At 42.4% G+C, this 19986-nt stretch overlaps 2 protein-coding genes across 3 annotated transcripts; both read left to right on the top strand.

Annotated features, from left to right (window-relative positions):
* Positions 1-1044: 1044 nt before the first annotated feature.
* LOC134073202 (cation channel sperm-associated auxiliary subunit TMEM249-like) lies at positions 1045-2928 on the top strand. The gene is made up of 5 exons (XM_062530200.1): positions 1045-1178; positions 1317-1417; positions 1741-1933; positions 2222-2310; positions 2719-2928. The coding sequence occupies exons 1-5, from the start codon at positions 1070-1072 to the stop codon at positions 2848-2850; spliced, it is 624 nt and encodes a 207-aa protein (XP_062386184.1). The 5' UTR covers positions 1045-1069; the 3' UTR covers positions 2851-2928.
* A 3034-nt stretch (positions 2929-5962) lies between these two features.
* LOC134073231 (regulation of nuclear pre-mRNA domain-containing protein 1A-like) lies at positions 5963-19796 on the top strand. Of its 2 annotated transcripts, none has more exons than XM_062530251.1 (7): positions 5963-6416; positions 11261-11390; positions 11908-12014; positions 12700-12794; positions 13564-13690; positions 14111-14286; positions 15672-15725. In XM_062530251.1, the coding sequence occupies exons 1-7, from the start codon at positions 6266-6268 to the stop codon at positions 15696-15698; spliced, it is 813 nt and encodes a 270-aa protein (XP_062386235.1). In that variant the 5' UTR covers positions 5963-6265; the 3' UTR covers positions 15699-15725. The 2 variants fall into 2 exon arrangements, with proteins under 2 accessions (XP_062386235.1, XP_062386234.1); XM_062530250.1 differs by lacking the exon at positions 15672-15725 and adding an exon at positions 17850-19796 and having other exon boundaries at positions 5969-6416.
* Positions 19797-19986: the final 190 nt, after the last annotated feature.

The following is a 19986-nucleotide window of genomic DNA, read 5'->3' as shown; positions in this document are numbered from 1 at the left end:
CTTTTTCAGAATCTCTGAAATACTGAAATATTCACAAGAATCCATAGAAATTGAATCTTCAAACACCCGAAGTTAGCCCTATTATCAACTCATGTATCAGCATATTCACAATATTGCCTATTCTGAGTAAGAATGTCAGAATGTCTCAGAATGAATGTCCATGTAAGCATAATGATCTCTCTGAATCTGAAAGGGGGATTCTTTCCTCCACTGGACTTGGGATTTGGAATGTTGTCAATTTAATGACAGGTTACCATGTCAACCAGACCTTTATTGTTTTGGTGACTATTTGAACTCCATTTCTTTAGCCGATCACTTCTCTGCTAAAAGTGAGCAACAGTGTAAGTATACAAACATATTTAAGATATCTGTATTGCCCACTGTCTTCTAGCACTTGAAATTGAACATCTCTCCTGTGTATATTTCAAATCAAATGTAGGTAGTTCAGATATTATTGTGTGTTAAAACAACTAAAATGTGTTTTTGTTTGTTTTGTGTTTCAAATTCAAATTCAAATAGCTTTATTGGCATGAATGTAAAATTGTACAATGTTGCCAAAGCAGTAATTGCATCAAATAATTAGACATTAATATTAACAACAATTAATTATAACAACAATTGACATGGACTATGGAGAATACTACTAATAATAATAAAAAAAACGGACACCCTCACTAATTCATACACACACACTCACACACCCACACACGCATAATAATAATAATAATAATAATAAAAATAATAGTAATAATAATAGGGAAAAACCTCTGTCATATACCGTACATTTGACAGTAAATTGACATTAGAAATTTGATTTAAATTAGCAGGCTTTTGATTATTAGTGGAACTGTGTAGGCTTAGCTAAATTATAAAAGCTCCACAACACAGACATTTGACACACATGTCAAATTAGTCATATTATGTCCAATACAGTTCAAAATCTGACACTAAACACATGCCATCAGCCCTCTCTGACCTCCATAAATAAACTGCCTAATTGTTTGTGACCAGCTTTTTATGTTTTGCTTAACTCCACAGGACAGTTTAACACTGTCGTCTCAGCAGAATCATGCTTGGATTCTTGAACAAATACAAGGACAGGTTATTTGTCACCAATCAAGCTTTCACTACAAAGATATTGGAGAATCCTAGCTTCCCTTTCATTAGAAAGGACGATGGTAAGGCCTGATGATAGATTTTCTATATTCTATACGCATTTTAGTTTTGTCCCTCAAACCTTGAACATGCTATCCTGAGAGGACAAACATGGGATGATTATTGACAGATGCTGTATAATTTTTGATGTTTGTTTTCAGTATATGTGTATGAATATTTCCATGAAAGTTTACTGAAAGGAGCATTGTTGTTGCTTGCATCCACTATCGGCATGGCTGTGTACCTGAATGTGGAAATTATGGTGAGTAGGCAGGGTAACCTCTCATGCAAAATGGTCGAAGGGGAGATCATCCCTCCCTAGACGCCTTAGGACATCAATGATTTTTGTAAAATGTGCCCCTGGCCCTTCCCAAAAGATGCCAAAAACAATGGATCACTAATCTTGATGTTGACAAAAAATGTTTGAAATTAAAGAAAGCTGGTCAATGTATTGCAATGCAGTGCAGTGTACTTCATGAATCACAATGTCATTTAAGCATAATGTCAGTATACCCACAATCACACAAGCACTTATCTCAACTAGTCAGCTGCATAGTCTTGATAAGCATGTTTCTGCTGTTTCAGGTGGCCCATTCATACATCTCGTTCTTTGTGTTCAGCATGGGAGTGTCGTTGTGGCTCATCTGTTCAGGAGCCTGCCGACGGCGTCTTGTGATTGACCACATCAAAAAGGAGTACCGATTTTACATCCACACCCACCTGCGGCACAGGGGACCCCTTAACCAAATTTATATCCGCATCATTACTCAAAAAACTGGTGAGTAGATTTATTGTTGTGATATACTACATAACATGCTGTATAAATATATATGGATATATTTATAATAACAGCTCTCCCATCAATCTATATTAATCAGGTTATTTTACACAGCATTCAGTTTAATGCCTAATTCACACCAAAGACTCCCGACGCGACGAGACCAAGTTGCAGCGGTGTGAATTAGAAGTAGCACGGAGTTGCAAGCCGTTGCAAGCCTTTGTGCAGGGCTTTTAGACTTTTGACATGTTTATAGCTTTGACTCATACTAATGTCATACTACCACAGGAGCTCAAGGAACTCCCATGTACAGAATCATTCTGAATGGATACAAAATAGACTGCCATGCACTCTGTGGCTTCTCTGAGAAATACAGGGTAAGTGCATCATTCGTCAGCCGCAGAGCAAAGATCTGAAGTAGGGACTGAGCACAGTGTGGCTGCCTCATCTTCATTAATTGTCTAACTACAAGGCCTTTACATCAAATTTCATTGTACTATGGTGATTTCAGAATCAGTTCAGTTTTTTTAAACTGACTTTAAAACCATTTGTCATTATTAGGAGTTTTTTTTCTAGCATTCTAGAGTTAAGTTCAGAATCTGTGTATCCTCTGTTTCAGGCATCCTCTATAGCACAAGATGATAAATAAGGAAAATAATAACAAAATAATAAATAAGGGGAAAAGGGCATCATCATAATGACACTTTAGTAATGGGTGTAGGCCTGTAAGTGTGTAACCCTACCGTAACCTTATTTGATAACTTTATCCTCTCTCACTGTCTCAGCTGCTGGAGTGCCAGGGCAGGACAATTGCATTCAATGTACAGCTGAACTACTTTGACTATGTGGAGTCCTCCAAGCGTCACCTTGTGATTCACCGGCCTTTTATACCCAAATCAAACCATGTGAAGTTCTGATTGTGACAACCTTAACAATTCCAAAGCTATAAAAATGCACCATGCAACATGTATTAAATCTATTCTTGCAAGCAGTAATTTACGCAGTCTGCGTATAAATATATATTGTAATGTAAAATATGGGCTACTTCACTGAGAAGTTTAGAGGTGATGTACAGCGCCCTCCACAATTATTAGCACCCCTGGTTAAGATGTGTTCTTTAGCTTCTAATAAATTCATTTTTTTTCCAAATAATATAGGACCACAATGAAAAAAAGCGTAAAATCCAACCTTTAATACAAGTGCATTTATTTAGAAGGAAAAAAAATCCCACATTAAGAAATAATTATTTTACCTCAAATCATGTGTGCCACAATTATTGGCACCCCTGATGTTAATGCTTTGTACAACCCCCTTTTGCTAAGAAAACAGCACCTAATCTTGTCTTATAATGTTTCACAAGATTAGAGAAAACAGAAAGAGGGATCTTCGACCATTCCTCTTTGCACAAAATCTCCAAATCATCCAACGACCTGGGTTCTCTCCTCTGCACTCTCCTCTTCAACTCACCCCACAGGTTTTCAATGGGGTTGAGGTCTGGGAACTGAGATGGCCATGGTAGGAGCTTGATACGGTGTCTGGTGAACCATTTTTGTGTAGACTTGGCCATATGTTTAGGGTCATTATCTTGCTGAAAGACCCAGTGACGATCCATCTTCAGCTTTCGGGCAGGGGCCATCAGATTTTGATTTAAAATGTCCTGGTATTTCAAAGCATTCATGATGCCATACACCCTAACAAGGTTCCCAGGCCCTTTGGAAGAGAAACAGGCCCACAGCATCACCGATCCTCCCCCATACTTCACAGTGAGCATGAGGTGCTGTTCTGCATACTCATCTTTTTGTTACGCCAGACCCACTTAGAGTGTTTGTTGCCAAAAAGCTCTAACTTTGTCTCATCTGACCAAAGCACACGGTCCCAGTTGAAGGCCCTGTACCGCTCCAGAAGTTTGTGCTTATGATTTTGAGTGAGAAAGGTTTTTTTCCCTGCATGCCTCCCAACAACTTGTTGGCATGTAGATAGCGCCTGATGGTTTTTTTGGAGACTTTGTGACCCCAAGATGCAACCATTTGATGCAATTCTGTAACAGTGAGTTTTGGAGATTTTTTTATTTCTCTTACCATCCTCCTCACTGTGCGTGGTGGCAAAATAAACTTGCGTCCTCTTCCAGGCTTGTTTACCACTGTTCCAGTTGTTTTAAGCTTCTTAACTATTCCTCTGACGATAGATATGGGCAGGTGTGCGAGTGGCTATTTTCTTATAGCCATTGCCTTACTTGTGAAGGTCGACACACATCTGCCTTACTTGAACAGTGTGTTCCTTTGTCTTTCCCATGTTGAAGAGAAATGGCCTCTGTGTCACGTCATATTGATAGCCCAGGGAAACAGGATGTTACTAATTAAATGTTCCTACATAATCTGATTGACTTTTTAAACTACTGTAGAAATGACAGAAATGACAGAAATACTTTAATTACATTTATTTGCTAGGAATTGTTAGGGGTGCCAATAATTGTGGAACAGGTGATTTTATGAAGAACAATTATGTCTTTATGTGGGATTTTTTTCCTTCTAAATAAATGCACTTGTATTAAAGGTTGGATTTTACGCTTTTTTTCATAGTGGTCCTATATTATTTGGAAAAAAAAATAATTTATTAGAGGCTAAAAAACACATCTTAACCAGGGGTGCCAATAATTGTGGAGGGCGCTGTAATATGCTATGATTTCTGAAAGATTCATGACTGACTGGCGCTTTTGTGTTGAAGGCCATTTCAAAGTAGTTTCATCAGACCTATTCATATTAGGCTCAGGCTGTATTCTAATGATAATTCCGGTCCTTGATTACGTTCGGCTGAAACGCGTTCGATGCTGTTGTAAAATTCAACACTAATAGGATATAGTGGAGCCGTTTAGCTCTTATTATCAGAAGAGCTGTGCACAAATGACAAAAGCACGACACTTTCAGGGTTTGTTCTTGATGACATAAGCTTTGATTTAAAATGTGCAGCACCTCTGTGGTATGAAATGTCCATGCATGAAATTAAAAAAGAGTGTATCTTTAGATCTAAATGTGATACAAATAATAATAAAAAAAATCATGCTTTCCATGTTGCAGGCATGTGAAGCTCATCTATAGGCCTAACTATTACTCGTTAGAGCAGTGGTTCTCAACGTGGGGTCCACAAAATAATTTGCATGAACTTATGAAGTTGAGGTTTATAATTTCAAAAAGATTAGGCCTATGCCCTTTTCACCCATAAAACAAGCAAATTGTGTCTCTCTGGTCCTACTCAGGTCATGAAGAACCACTCCTACTGCTTAGATTGGCTTATTTATTAGCCAGCAAGCTGATGAATGCGAAGAAATGTTTGAGTCAGTCCATGTTGTCAAGGGATGCAAAATCCCATACTGACCAAATGGAATAGTGGACCTGGCCACAACTTCAGAGAATACAAATGGTTAACTGAGGTGTCCTTGGGAAATGTTGTCCCCAAAAGGAGTCCATTGGAACCAAAAACATTGAGAACCCTCTTTGGACATCATGGAGTAGGCCTAGCCTAGTCTGACGCTAGAAAACAATTCCTAATAATGGCAATATGAACAAACATCAACAAAAAACATGTTTTAAACCAAGTTCAAAACTAAATGTGTAGGCCTACTAACTAAACTGAACTGATTCTAAAATCAACATAATATGTTGTAGGCTAAAGGCCTTGATCTTTGGGTGACAAAAACGGTACATATCAGAACACTGTTTTAGTGACTGCAGTTACAGAACAGGTAGCCTACTCTGTACACTTTAATGCTACCTTTTTGCACTTACTGTGTCCCACTCCCATGCAACCCTTTTTGCAAACACACGTGTTGCTGCCTGCTAATTGGGGTCCGCACGTGCCTAACGCCCCTTAGATACTCTGAAATCAGTGGAACCTACGGCCTCTTGAGGCCTATTGCTTATTAATACGTCGTGATATTAGCTTTGTGATCTGGAATGCATATTCAATGCAACGAAGGCTTTCACTGGTGGTGTGGTGTGTGCATGAGGCCTCTACACCTTTCAAAAATAGAACACGGAAGTTGTCGATCGTCTGTGCCTCCAAAGTCCGCTTCCTCCATCTCTCGCGGTTGTTGTAGCCAATGGAAACACGGGACATGCACACAGTGAAGAGGAAGGTTGTCAGGCCTTACTGATCTGTAAACAAGAGGGGGAGCTGGACTGCCGAGCACTTTACCTAGCGCAGCTAACAAGCTAGATAGCTAGCCTTTTTTTCCCGTGTTTTGTACTAAATTTAGGTGGGATTAGCTCCAGAACTCCACCGTAAGCAGGAAGACAAATTCTTCCCGCAGAAGCTGTTCTGTTGCACGCAACAAAAATGTCGGTGTTTTCAGAAGCGGCATTGGAGAAGAAACTGTCCGAGCTCAGCAACTCCCAGCAAAGCGTTCAGACCCTGTCTCTATGGTTAATCCACCACAGAAAACACTCGAAAGCTATCGTCAGTGTTTGGTTTAACGAGCTCAAGAAAGGTGAGTTGGCAAGGTTAATTTGCGTTAATAGGAGGTGAGTGATATGTGTCCGATAAAGTCTGAGCGTTTGTCCAATTGATGAATAATGATGATGAATACTGTTGTAACGTTACTCGCCAACAGTTAGCTAACTTGCTAATGTTATCTACCTCAACTAGCTGCCCTTTGGCTAAGATAGGTACTCTAACACTAGCTACATGTCGGTGTTGTCAGTAGCCAGCTGCAGAATCGGACAGAATTCGTATAGTTTGACGTGAGTGTAATTACTGTTAAGTGTACAGTGGCAGTTGGGAAGGATAGCTCTCTTTCTTAACGTGATAGCTAGCTAGTAGTTAACATTATGTGGGGTTTCGTGTGTTCCGCACTGCATGGAAAATCATGGGCTAACGTAACCAACGGGTTAGCGTGGTTAACGTTAAAACGTTTTGTCCTTGTGATTTCAGATTGTTTAGTTAACTCTGATAATATGTGATATATGTAAATGTTACTATAAGGGAATTGTCGTTCATGCACATGGGCTAGGGATGAGCTATTCTCCTGGATATAAATGGTTCAAACTAGCCAGGTTAGGATTTTTAAATAGTAGGTTGTTGCTGAACACAAACTTGCTTTGCTGCCGCAGTTGTTCGTCGTTTGTATGTTCATCCCTACTATGTTTTATGACAGATTCTGTAACCTAGGGTCACATACCGGTAAATTATTTAACATTTGTTTGTAGGGTGTTGTAAGGAGAGTGACTTCAACTTGCATCCTTGGGTATTTTGTAAATGCATCTCTGAAGTGGTGTGCACATGGCAACACGGTGTAAACACATGGCATCCTTCATTAAAAACGTTTGATGTAAATAGAATAGTACTGTTCTGTGCTGTAAAGACTCATGTACTAATATGGTCACTGCAGGTTTCGAAAGTTTAGTGATGCTTATGTGGAGGTCAAGTAAATGCAGATTGCATTGCAATTCTCCTTACACCACTGGTGAATTTCTGTACAGGCGACTTCCCAATGAAGTGCCTTTATCTCACATTCTTAGCCTGGCACAGTCTGTTTGGCTGGTCTTTTAACTAACCATAATGAATTATGCAAAGAGCCATTTATAAGCCAAGTAAGGTGTGTGGACAGAAACAGGCTTTCGGAATCAGGTCTGTTTACAGAAACTACCTGACAAAGTCCATTATCAGGAGGCTGGCCTGTTTTATTGCAAACCTTTATGGCAATAAGCAATTGGAGTAAAAACTGTCGGTGTGTGCACACATTCATACGCACACGGTTGGAGCAGTGAGCTTGGAGCCCATAAGTGAAATGAAGCAGTAGGCAAGTGGTGCCAGACAGTGAACAGATTGCATGAGAAAGTAGATGAGTGGTGCGGGACAGTGGGCGAATGGCATGAGACAGTAGGTGAGTGGCAAGCACCACCAACAGCAGTACAGTTCAGTTTTTGCACCTTCTGTCTCTGATTTTCCTGCATTGATGGGAGACGTGGTCCATAATTCTGTATGTCCCTATGCTCATTTTTAGAGGCTTGGAGCGAGAGTGTGTGTGTGTGTGTGCTGTGTGTGTGTGTTCCACTATTTGTCATGGTATAGTTAACTGAAGACTTTTAAGAAGAGATGGTCCAACATATTTGATCCCCCTTTGATGCTTTTTTTACATTGTCATGCTCAATTTTTCATTTAATGAAATTGAGCTTATGAATCAAATAAACATTTCCCAAATGCTAATGTTTTGGTTGTAAATAATTATGCATGCAAACTTGTTTCATGTGCCATCATGACACAAATTCACGAATCTAAGAAGACTAGTTTGCTTGGCAATTGAACATTGCTAACTCATATGTGGGTGTGTGAAGCGTGATACAAATGCCCAGTTAAAAATAGTTTTGAAAGTAACTTGTGGTTGGCGCCACACTAGCAGTGTTGCTAACTAGTATGTTTGTGTTTGTGCATGATGGTGATAGCAGTCATAAAAGTTGATGTAATGTCTTGGAGGGCTGTATTTTTAAGGAATGTACTGTAGGAATGGCTAAGGCTAACCAGGCGAAGTGGTGAAACGTGATTCAGTCTCCCTCCCTGCAGGCCAATAGTTTTAGAAGTGTAGAGCTCCCCCCCACGAGTAAAGCTTGTGTCTTTGGTAGGAAATGATTTTAGATTCAAGCAATTTATCTGAATCAAACGAGATGTGGTGCTGAAATTCACCCTGTTGAGGAAACGATGAGGAGATCATAGTTGTGTAAGAACTAATGCGCACTGAGCCGAAGACGCACTTTAGAACTGCCTTGCACACGTGAGTGTCAGAATGCATGGCATCATCTTCATTTCTTATTAATAAAACATGCAGTTAGAAATACGTTTTGAACTATATATAGCCTGCTCAACAGACCGCCTCTTTTTATGACGTGATAGAAGTAGCTGCCTCAGTTTTGACAGTTGGGAGGTCAGTGTTTCTTGAATGTACGGTATTTGTAATGCAGGTTTACATGACGTTGGGGTATAAGAAAGAAGGCCACTGGCCTAGAGAATGTTGTTCTCTTTATATAGTGGAGGGGAAACTCAGGTGACAGCTTTTGTCTTGTCAAGTTATTTGTCCTTTATGGGTGTTCTATTGGTCCATGTAGCTATTTATAGGGCGTATGTGATGACAACCAGTTCTCATCTTTACCACTGCTGGGTTAGGTTATTGGTGTGTTGTGCGGAATCTTTCTGTGCGTGTTGATATCTGGGGTTGGGGAGGATGTTGAGTGCATCTCTGGTGGAAGGTATTATTATTTTCACACGTCTCAAGTCACATTTTACCCTCACTACACTGGTGACTTTCTTCATAGCTGTGGCTTTTCCAATGGCTTCATATCGCAACAGCCCTCTGAACATGCCCATTATGTCAGCTTTGCATGCTTCAGTCATGCTGGTGTTGCTTAAGGCTGTTAAGTGCTGTCTCCCCTTCACACATCTTTTTTCCACTGGTGGAATTTACCTGTACTGGTGCCTAGAATAGAATAGAATAGAATATATACTTTTTTGATCCCGTGAGGGAAATTCAGTTCTCTGCATTTAACCCAATTTAACCGAATTAGTGAACACACAGCACACAGTGAACACACAGTGAGGTGAATCACACAACCCAGAGCAGTGAGCTGCCCAACCAGCGGCGCTCGGGGAGCAGTGAGGGGTTAGGTGCCTTGCTCAAGGGCACTTCAGCCGTGGTGGACTGGTCGGGGATTGAACCGGCAACCCTCCGGTTACAAGCCCGATGCGCTAACCAGTACACCACGGCTGCCCTAAATGAAGCCTACCATTTTGAAGTGACTCATATCCACTACTTAGAGGCACTCAGGGTTTCCATTCTGTTTTCCCAACAAAAGAGGACTGGGTGTTTGACCTTATGTATCTAAGTCACAATCTAAGTGTTTTTTTTTTATATCCTATCTGCTTTCATTCTTACCATCATCTGCACATTCCATTTGGTTGGCTGTGGTTTAGCGGTTCTACTCTGAGTCATAAATCACCATAAGGGCCTTGGAGATGATGTGCCTTTAATGCCTGAGAATGTGGGGACAAAGTGCAAAAGTGATGGGAGGGTGTAGTGATGATGAGCATCCTTGAACTAGCCCGCTAATTTTGCTCTGTAGCTTCAACTGGGTAGATGATGAGCAGGAGCATTATTTGGTTTGACTGGCAGGGTTCAACATGAGCAGTGGCCCACTGCTCCAGGTCGAGTGAAGGGCATGTCGACCAAGTTGATTAGCCAGTCAGTCATTGGCTCATTGTCAGTTTTTCTGCCAGTCACCATGACATGACAAGTCTCCTGTAATGGTACTGTATGTGAGGCTACTAAAACAGAGAGAGGCATCTGTTATTTTGAACAGAACGCTGAACGTGTCAATGTGTAAAAATGTGTATTGTGCATTGTGCATGACATGTCTTATGGTATTTTTCATGTTGAGAGATCACACATTAAGTTACTTTGTTTGTATGGCACAATTTAAAACAACAGCGGTGGACCCAAAGTGCTTTACAATAGAGGCCGGTAGGAGTTGATAATTAAAAAGAAATGGTTATAAAATGTTAGATGAAATAAAAATAGATAATGTTATGAAGCAGGCCTTTGTCTTGAATTGTAAGCCTGAAACCGATTGCTCTGAGTGCAGATAATGGGCCTATCTAGGCACACAGGTGGTGGTAGGAGAGCTGCTCTTTCTCTCACCCGCACGTCGGAGACGGTCAGTTTCCATGGTGACAGAATGGCCTCTAGATGTGTGTGAGCCCATGGGGAGCCCTGAGTTCCCAGTACAATAAACAGAATCCCCAGGGAGGGGCTATTTTTTTCTGATGCCCTCCTTGGAGTCTGTGTTTATTGTGCACCGTATCTACTCTCCTGTGCTCTTGATACTCTTAGGAGAGCCATGCAGCCCAAACAGTGCTGGGCATGTGGGCTTCATCAAAGACAAGCACCCCTTTTCAGAGTGGACATTAAAGCTGTGCTTATGAGTAATGAAAGGATGGTTCATTTGCATGACTTTGCCCCTTGTTAATATTTATACAGATTTATCCCCTTGTTGTAGTGGAACATTTTGTTGAGAGATTGTGGCAAGGTGGGAAGTGAGGTTTTATTTAAGATGATTCATGAGGGCCATTTTTTCTGTTCATGGACAGGGGTATGTTCTCTATTCTGTAATGTAAGCCGAAATCGCGTAAACCTTGGGCTATTTGTTAACCTAAATTGTGGGCTGCAGTATGTCTACTACAAAGGATTAGTTACTGAAGACACTTTACATGAATAAGAACTTTAGGTAACAGAATTGTTTGTTTGTTTGTTTGTGTGTGTGTGTGTCTGTGTGTGTGTGTCTTTAGCCCAGATCCCTCGTAAGCTCACCTTTATCTATCTGGCCAATGACGTGATCCAGAACAGCAAGAGGAAGGGGCCAGAGTTCACGCAGGACTTTGCTCCGGTCATCGTAGATGCCTTCAAGCATGTCGCCGGGTAAGACATTGGTAACCCCTGAGTGGGACTATTCACAGTAGTGTATCAGGTGGTCACTGGTCCCACTTGTGAATGGCTTTCCCTAGTGTCATCGAAATTCATAATATTTCGCTTAAGGAAATGCAAACACTCCTTAGTCATTTCTAGGAATCTTTAATACCTAGGAATCTTTTAATTTGTGATCCCAGCTGAGCTCTAAGCGAGAGAGGTAGAGGACAACAAATTAACTCTGTTTTCGTTACAGTTCAGTAAGGGCATGACTTTTTTTTGTATAAGTACTGATCCACAGTGCTGTACTTTGTTTGCTTTGCTTAACCCCAAAGGGTGTCTGAGTCAAATTGAGCAAACAGACCCTCCTGCCCCTCCTGGAATTTTAGGATGAGCGCACCGAATCTTAAGCTTATTTAAACATCAGTTGTCATCTCTTCCAGTAAGTGCTGAATGAGTAGACTCCAGTCACCCCTTCTCTCTCTCCCTGTGCCCTCATGTCTCTCTTCTCCTCCCTTTTTTTCTACAGTGAGGGCGAAGAGAGCTTCAAGAAGCAGTTGGCTCGGGTACTGTCTATCTGGCAAGAGAGAGCGGTCTATGACAACAACTTACTGGACCAGCTGTCCCAGGTCTTGTGTAAGTGCACTCCATCATCAGACCTCGCTGCAGTACAGCACTTTATCTAGACGCCTGTGTTCTCAGTGCCAATTCTGTGTGCTTCAGACAGACTAGAGTATATAAATGGTGACAGTTTAGCGATCGCGCCTTCACTTGTTGTAAAACAAGTGCAACAGGTAAAGATTTGGGGGTCTGTTGGTTGAAAGTGAAATACGTGGCCTATTCAGCACCAAAACCTGTGTTATCACTGGAAGCAGATGCAAATGTGTAGGCAAGACAGGAGTATATAAAACAAAAAGAATGTGTGCATCTGTGCACCGCACTGTATTAAAGGCCAGGAGGTTTAGTTAGTTGCATTAACCATGATGTGGTATGTCCACCCCGAGCACCAATATTATGGTTTGTTGTTGTAAAATTGTTTGCCTAAATGATAATGGTAGGAGATTTTATTATTAGTATTTTTTTTTAGGGGAAAACTGGGAAATGGAGAGACTGTATCTGTCAGACATGTTAGTTACTTTTATTTCATGTGACTGTGCATAGGGTACGTTTCATTGTCTTTCTTGCTAGAGCACAGCTGTTAGATGATGGGCACGCCTAATCCCCTAATGAGACACCATTTGTGCTCTTCCTCCTCCTCCTCCCCCTCCTCCTCCTCCTCTGGGTGTGCTGTGTCTGCTGGCCCCTCCTGTCTGCCGCTCAGTTGGAGAGAAGAAGGCCAAGAAGCGTCCTTACGAGGAGATCAAAGCAACAAGCGAGGATTTCGCCAGCCCGAGTTCCCCAGCAGAGCCCCCACAGGTTAGACACACACACACACACACACACACACACACACATCGCTGGCTTACTTAAACAGGGCTGTCGCTTGCTCACACACACACACACACACACACACACATACACACACACACGGACACAGCCACAGCCACACACACATCGCTGGCTTACTTCAACAGGGCTGTCGCTCACGCACACACACTCTCTCTCTCACACACACACACACACACACACACACACACACCCCTACACCTGTTTGTTTTTTATTTTCTCTTTTCCCTAGTGTCTCTCTGTCCGTCCCTTTTCTGTTCCCACTATAAGGCCATTGAAAAGTTGTGTGTGTGTGTGTGTGTGTCATGTGACATTTCAAGTAAAGTAGGTGGTAGAAATGTTAGTAACAGGATTAGTAATAAGCTAATATAGATCCGTGGTGGTCCTCATCCCCACCCTAAAGGGCCGTCCACACCAAGAACGATAACGATAACGATAACTATAACCATAACGATAAAAGCGTCCACACTGGCCAACGATAAGAAAAGTCTCTCCTCATGTTAATGAATGTGATGGCTAGAATATTATGGGTTCTGATTGACTGTTGGCTTTTTATCGTTCTCAAAATCGCTCTGAAAGTGATCAACAACGATATCGTTCTTCATGTCGTTATCGTTATAGTTTAGGTGTGAACGTTGTCATTCATATTAACGAGAGCGATATTTATTTATAGTTATCGTTATCGCTATCGTTCTTGGTGTGAACGGCCCTTAACGCTCCTCACGTGTGTTCCTCTCAGACGGGCGAGCTGATCCGAGCGCTGCAGGAGCTGGAGAACGCCGCCTCCAGTGACTCCGCCCTGCGCCAGAGGATCTCCTCTCTGCCGGCCGAGGTGCAGGACACCTCGCTACTGCACCGCATTACAGGTACACACACACACACACGCGCACACACACACACACACACCAGGGATGGAAATTAGCACCAGCCACCAGCCAAATGCTGGTAAAATGTGAGAGTGGCTGGTAGATTTCAGACACAAAGTCATATTTTAACATTGAGTGGCTGGTTAATTTCACCAGAAATCTGCTATTGGCTGATAGATTGTCACATTTTCAAATTTTAATTTCCACCCCTGACACACACACACACACACACTGCTGCCCCAGTAACACATTACACATCAATGCATATTAACATTGATTGTTTGCTGAATGTTTGGTGTGGCCAATAGCATGATATCTATGCGTGTGTCTATGAGTGTGTGTGAATGTTTGCTTTGGCCAGTAATCTGATATATTTGTGTGTGTTTGTCTGTCTGTCTGTGTGTGTGTGTGTGTGTCCAGATAAGGAGTCTGGCGAGCGGCTGGCGCGGGCAGTGGAGGAGGCCTGCATGCTGCTGGCGGACTACAGCGGGCGCCTGGCGGCCGAGATCGACGACCGGCGGCAGCTGACCCGCACGCTGGCCGTCTACCTGCAGAGCCAGAAGGAGGGCCTGTCCCACAACGAACAGAAACTAGAAGTGCGTACCAAACACACCCCCGTCACCTGAACCTGTCCTTCTCATGCCTTTATCTATTTTTCCACTCTCTCTACTCTCTCTACTCTCCTTTTGGAGATTTGTCTCTAAATGTCTCCGCTCTACTCTACATTTCCATATTTCCCTGAGTCTTGCTGCCCTGCCCTCACGCTTTCATCTCTCTCTCTCTCTGCATCTCCCTTTGTTACTCTCAATGTCTCCTGCTTTATGTCGGTCTCATTTTCAGACCTGGAGTGACTATTGAACCAGATCCTGGAACAGTGATTGGATCAGCGATCTTATACTAAAAACAACATTAAATATTTGTTTGACCACATTATTTAGCTGATGTTGCCATTGTTCTCCAAAATGCTGCTGCTTACGCCACAGTTTCCCCAAAATACAGCATCATGCCACATTTGGGTGTCCGTGGCCATGGAGACCCAGGAACCATTCTGTCCTGCGGTCACGTCCAGATCCCACCCCATCCCTCTCTCAGATTCACTTCCTGTCTCTCCACTGTCCTCTCAATAAAAAAAGCAACAATCCCCCCCCCCCCCCCCCCAAAAAAAAAAATGTGATGTATTTCAGCCTGTGCTTCTCAATTCTATAGGTGTAATTTTGATTCTAGCAGCATAAGCATAATCAAGTTGATGCTAATGCAAGTTAATCATTAGGCATTCGTTACACAAGTCATTCTTTACACAGTATTCCCACAGCACTTAATATGTGTGTGGTCAGACAACAAATCTCATGGTTCTACCAGCAGATGTTCAAACAGAATCTGGTTCAGTAGCCACTGCCTTTCTCCCCATACACTATTATGGGCAATGTTTACATACGTGTGTGTGTTGGTGTGTGTGTGTTGGTGTGTGTGTCGGTGTGTAAAATGGGACACCTCAAAACCTGGTTCTGTGATTGGTGTGAAGTACCCGCCGGTGACCTGCTACCATGCAGGTGGTGCTGACCACACCATAAGTTAGCAGCACTCACAGGGCCAGTTTCTCATCCATGGAGTAAACCTGGTTCTAGACTAAAAATGACATTCAGTGACCATTTCCGTTGAAAACAAGTGTTAAGTCCAGGACTGTTCTATGAATGGGAAACTAGCCCGTAATGTCATGTCTTGTGTACTAATTGATGGGTCCAAGAAGTGAAACGTCAAGTGAAACGAAGCGGGCACACAATCACAGGATCAGGTTTTCTCAGGTGTGTGAGTCCCAGCATAAATGTGTGTCTGACTTTTTTGCTTGTAACCTCGGGCGTGTGTTAATTCCAGGGGACGTTCTGCTAGCGATGGACGGTTAATGTGGTGTGAGTGTGTGACTGAATATGTTGTGTCTATGTGAACTGCCTAACCCAGTAACTCTTAAGCCATTATTTTGCAGGTATTGAAGATGATCAAGTGTGTTTAAGTGTGTGTGTGTGTGTGTGTGTGTGTGTGTGTGTGTGTGTGTGTGTGTGTGTGTGTGTGTGTGTGTGTGTGTGTGTGTGTGTGTGTGTGTGAGTGTGTGAGAGAGAGAGAGAGAGAGAGAGAGGATGAGATGCTGTTTGTATGTGAAGATGTTTGTCTTCACAGATCTGCCCTGTAAAAAGAAAAAAAAAGAAAAAGAAAAATAAAAGACAAAAATGAAACTGTGACTCTTCTCTTATTTACAACTCAACTCACAACATCTTTCAAACAATCCACACACTCCTTTTGGGTTTATTCAGAGTATCTGGAAAGACAAACATGTAACCCCATTTTTGAACCTGTGACTAAAGAATATTTTACACAAATAACCATCAAATTAGCATCAAACCATTCAGGGCAGTAAAAGAGCCTGCGTGTATGTTAATTGTATTTTAATATTTTATTTAACTGCATTTAGTAAGGTATTCCAAACCCCCAAATATCTCTAGCTAACACTCCAAAACACACGGCAGTGTAGTGTGTATGCAGGTTTTATGTTTAATAACCTACTGTGGCAGCTCAAGTCATAGGTTAAGGACCTCCCAAGCCTGTGCGTGTTCTGTTGCCCAGATACACCGCAGGGGTTAATACTGAGCTCCATTGCAGGCTGGTCCTTGGGGCTCACAGAACTGTATATTTGTGGCTTCTTTTCTTAAAATGTAGGGTTAGGAATTAAATAGCCAAACAGGAATGCAAAACGATAAAATGGCCAGTAAGCAATATCAAAGTGTCCCTAATGGACCTTGTTTCTTAGCATTAGAGGTATGTAGCCTTGGAATATGTTTTAATTAAAAAATAATAGTTAATAATAATAATAATAATAATAATAACAGTAATAATAATAATAATAATAATAATACAAAACAGTGAACAGTGCAGCTTGAAATTATTTATGTTTAGGTGTTAAAAACAGTGTGGTTTGGACTTTTTGTCATCCACAAAGGTTACCTACTAGTCAGCCAAAAGTTACTTACTCGTTCACTCATGAGAAACTGCAAAACAAAAGACCTTGATGTCAAGGTTGACATTGGGGTTTATTTATTCAGATACAGTTTATTTATTCAGAGACAGTTTTTTTTATAACTGCAATCAGAATTGCCATGAAGGACTTATATTTACAGTCCAATAGGAGGTGCATTTAGCACCTTGTGGCCTAAAACCTCTAATGGGCTTTTAATGCACTCTTGCTGTTTAAACATGCATAATATCATGCTGTGGGTTAATCTAGTTTCTGTTTTACATAATAGTCCTACTCAAAAATCTACTCAAACATGTAAACCTTCTTTAAACCCAAAACTTACAAAACACAAGACCGACAGAGTCTGGGTCAGGCGAGGTCAGTCATGACTCCCATGCGCTTGATACCACACCCCTGCTGGGTGAGATCAGCGTAGTCTTAAAAACTGCTGAGCTTCAGTTTTCTCAGCTGAAAGATTCTTTAGAACGGCCTTTCTGCCGCTCCATGAGTAGAATTGTAGCCCGACAAGTGTTGGCATATAGCCTTGAAACGTTTTGCCAAAGCAAAATGTGTAGATTCACCGTGTTTGGGTAAATGTTCTGTGAACTTGAAAGTTCTCGTTTAGTTATTGGTGCACTGACTGTCAAGTGCAAGGACAAGGCTGCTCTCTGTAGAGTCCTCTAAAGCAATCATGAGAAACTCATCAGGCTGAGTTGGCTCATACTGTAGGTTCACTAAGAGGTCAATGCGTTCACAACAAAAAGCAAAGAATCTCTCCTCTAATAGTGAGCACAAGCCAAACCAGCAGATATAATCTGAAATTTACACTGATCAACTCTATCAATTTAATCCCTAACCAAGCTTGAGCACATCTAAACCAAAGGGGAGGGACATATTGAACATCAAAGAAACAGTCAGCAAGCCTCACCTACTTAAAAAAAAACACCTCTAAATACAGTGTAAATACAGTATAAAAGATAGTCTTGATGGTTTTCAAAATATGAAAATGTGTCACAGCCTCTCGAGTCTTATGACAAAGTCTCATGTCTGCTTGGAAACACTGTCTCACATTACTGTAGTTTGTTCTAAGCGTTGGTGTTATTGGACCGTAACTCACTGTTTTTTTCTGTCTGTGTGTGTGTGTGTGTGTTGCAGGAATATAAGCGGAAGCTGGCGCGGGTATCTCAGGTTCGGAAGGAGCTTCGCTCACGTCTCAACAGCCTGCCCGACCTGTCGCTTCTTCCCAGTGTAACGGGAACACCTGTCCAGCTGCCGGCCGCCGACCTGTACGACCCCGCTAACTGACCTTTCCCCTCCGACCCCCGGCTTGTTACATGCCACAGCCATCCTGATGGACAGTTTTTTGCCCAGATGCCATCCTCCACTCGTCCTTGGCCCCCCTTCCTCCTCCTCCTCTTCCTCCCCCTCTTCCTCCCCTGTGTGGTGCAGCTAACTCCCATCTCCGTCTTGTGCTCTCCCTCCCTCTGACACACTCTCTCTCCATCTCTCATGCACTTCTTCATGAGTCTCTCTCTCTCTCTCTTTCACTCCCTCTTTCTCCCCTCCACTGCTCTCCCTCCCTCCCTCTCTCTTTCTCATGCCTTACACATGAGAGGACCCTGCCTCCCTCCTTGTGTCGCAGTAGCCAGCTAAAGGATCGGCTGCTGTGTCCCGCTAAGTTGCCTCAGTAGTGCACTAGTTCTCGGGCGCTTGTTCACAGAACGGAGAGGCTATCGGAGACGGACACGGAAGATGAGCGTATACTCCCAACTCACTCCAAAGCAGACAGCTGGTCTCACCCCCCCGGTGAAATCCACTGACAAACCCCCTCGTCCAGTCATCGAGCCTGCTTTACTTCAGAAGGATGTGGGCACGGAAATCTCTCTCGGGAGTTATTTTTGTATTTAAATAGGGTTTGGAATGTTCTAGATTGGAAGAGTGAGAGAGAGAGAGAGTAGTGGTATCCAAACATGCTCAGTCCATACAACAGCCGGTGTGGTGCAGACAGCAGTATTTTAATTGCGCCGCTTTGTTTTTGGTGGGAGGGCCGATAATGTTACCCGGTAACAATTTTTAATTTTAATCGTTTTTCTAACAGTCATAGGATATTCGAGGTGTTCCTGGTTGTGAAGCATTGATACCCTCTGCTTAGTTTGCTTCAAATCATGTTGAAAAAAAAGTAAAGCAGCCCAGTAGGTGAATTGTTTAGTTTGTGGGAAACATTGTCTTGCCTCTGCCACATCTGAGTTTGACAGCCAGTACTGATCATTGTGTATTCCTCATTCCAAAGGGCACCTGTAGGTTCTAGGCTACATTTGTCATTTGTCTGTACAGTAGCTGTGCAAACAATGGTGTGTGTGTGTGCGTGTGTGTGCTTGCGTGTGTTTGTTTGTGTGTGCGTGTGTCCATCGTGTTGGCCGGTGTGGGCAGTTGATGGAGGAGTTTGACATGTTCCTGTTGTACTGTGTGTGTCCAGTCGTGGGTCACTGTGGGTCTGTAGAGCTCTGTTGCGTTCCCAATGAGCTGAGCAGCGAAAGCCTCCCAGACGTCTTGTTTTTTTTAACTTATTCATGCCGTTTACAGCGTACTCCCTCTCCCACCCGCTCCTGTGTGTGTGTGTGTGTGTGTGTGTGTGTGTGTGTGTGTGTGTGTGTGTGTGTGTGTGTGTGTGTGTGTGTGTGTGTGTGTGTGTGTGTGTGTGTGTGTGTGTGTGTGTGTGTGGTCAGTGGGACGAGCCAAAATAAGGTGGTGGCTGTGCTGGGGCAAATCCACCAGGACCGGTCATCTTTATTTGGTCCCGTGTGTGTGTGTGTGTGTGTGTGTGTGTGTGTGCCTCTGAGTGTGTGTGTTTAGTTTTACCATAGTATCTTCACTGGCGAATCTAAAATGCAATACTTCATTATCCAAAAGGAAAGAGAGTAGTCTCTATCTATACCTTGGTATCTTGGTATACAGCCTTCACTTCAGGCACAGTTAAAATGCACATATGTAAAGTGACAGTCTGTGATTTCTTACAGTCTGGTTCTGTTCTGCTGTCTAGTATAACATGTAGCCACTGAGGGCTTACGTTTCCAGTGAAAAATAAACCAAACCCAAAGAGAATCTTATTGTGTGTATCATTTTCTTCACGTTAGTCATTTGAACAGACATAAATGGCCTGCACACAACATGAATCTACTGTCGCAATTCTTGTACCACTCTGAGCTTTGCATCCTTATTTAATGTACATACACATAGATGCACATCATCAGCACCGCGACATGGGCCACTGCAGAATTTCACATCTCCTGTT

The sequence above is a fragment of the Sardina pilchardus genome, chromosome 24 (assembly GCF_963854185.1).
Source record: "Sardina pilchardus chromosome 24, fSarPil1.1, whole genome shotgun sequence".
Lineage (NCBI taxonomy): Eukaryota > Metazoa > Chordata > Actinopteri > Clupeiformes > Clupeidae > Sardina > Sardina pilchardus.
Note: the sequence above shows the minus strand (reverse complement) of the source record. Positions and strands in the feature narration are given on the sequence as shown.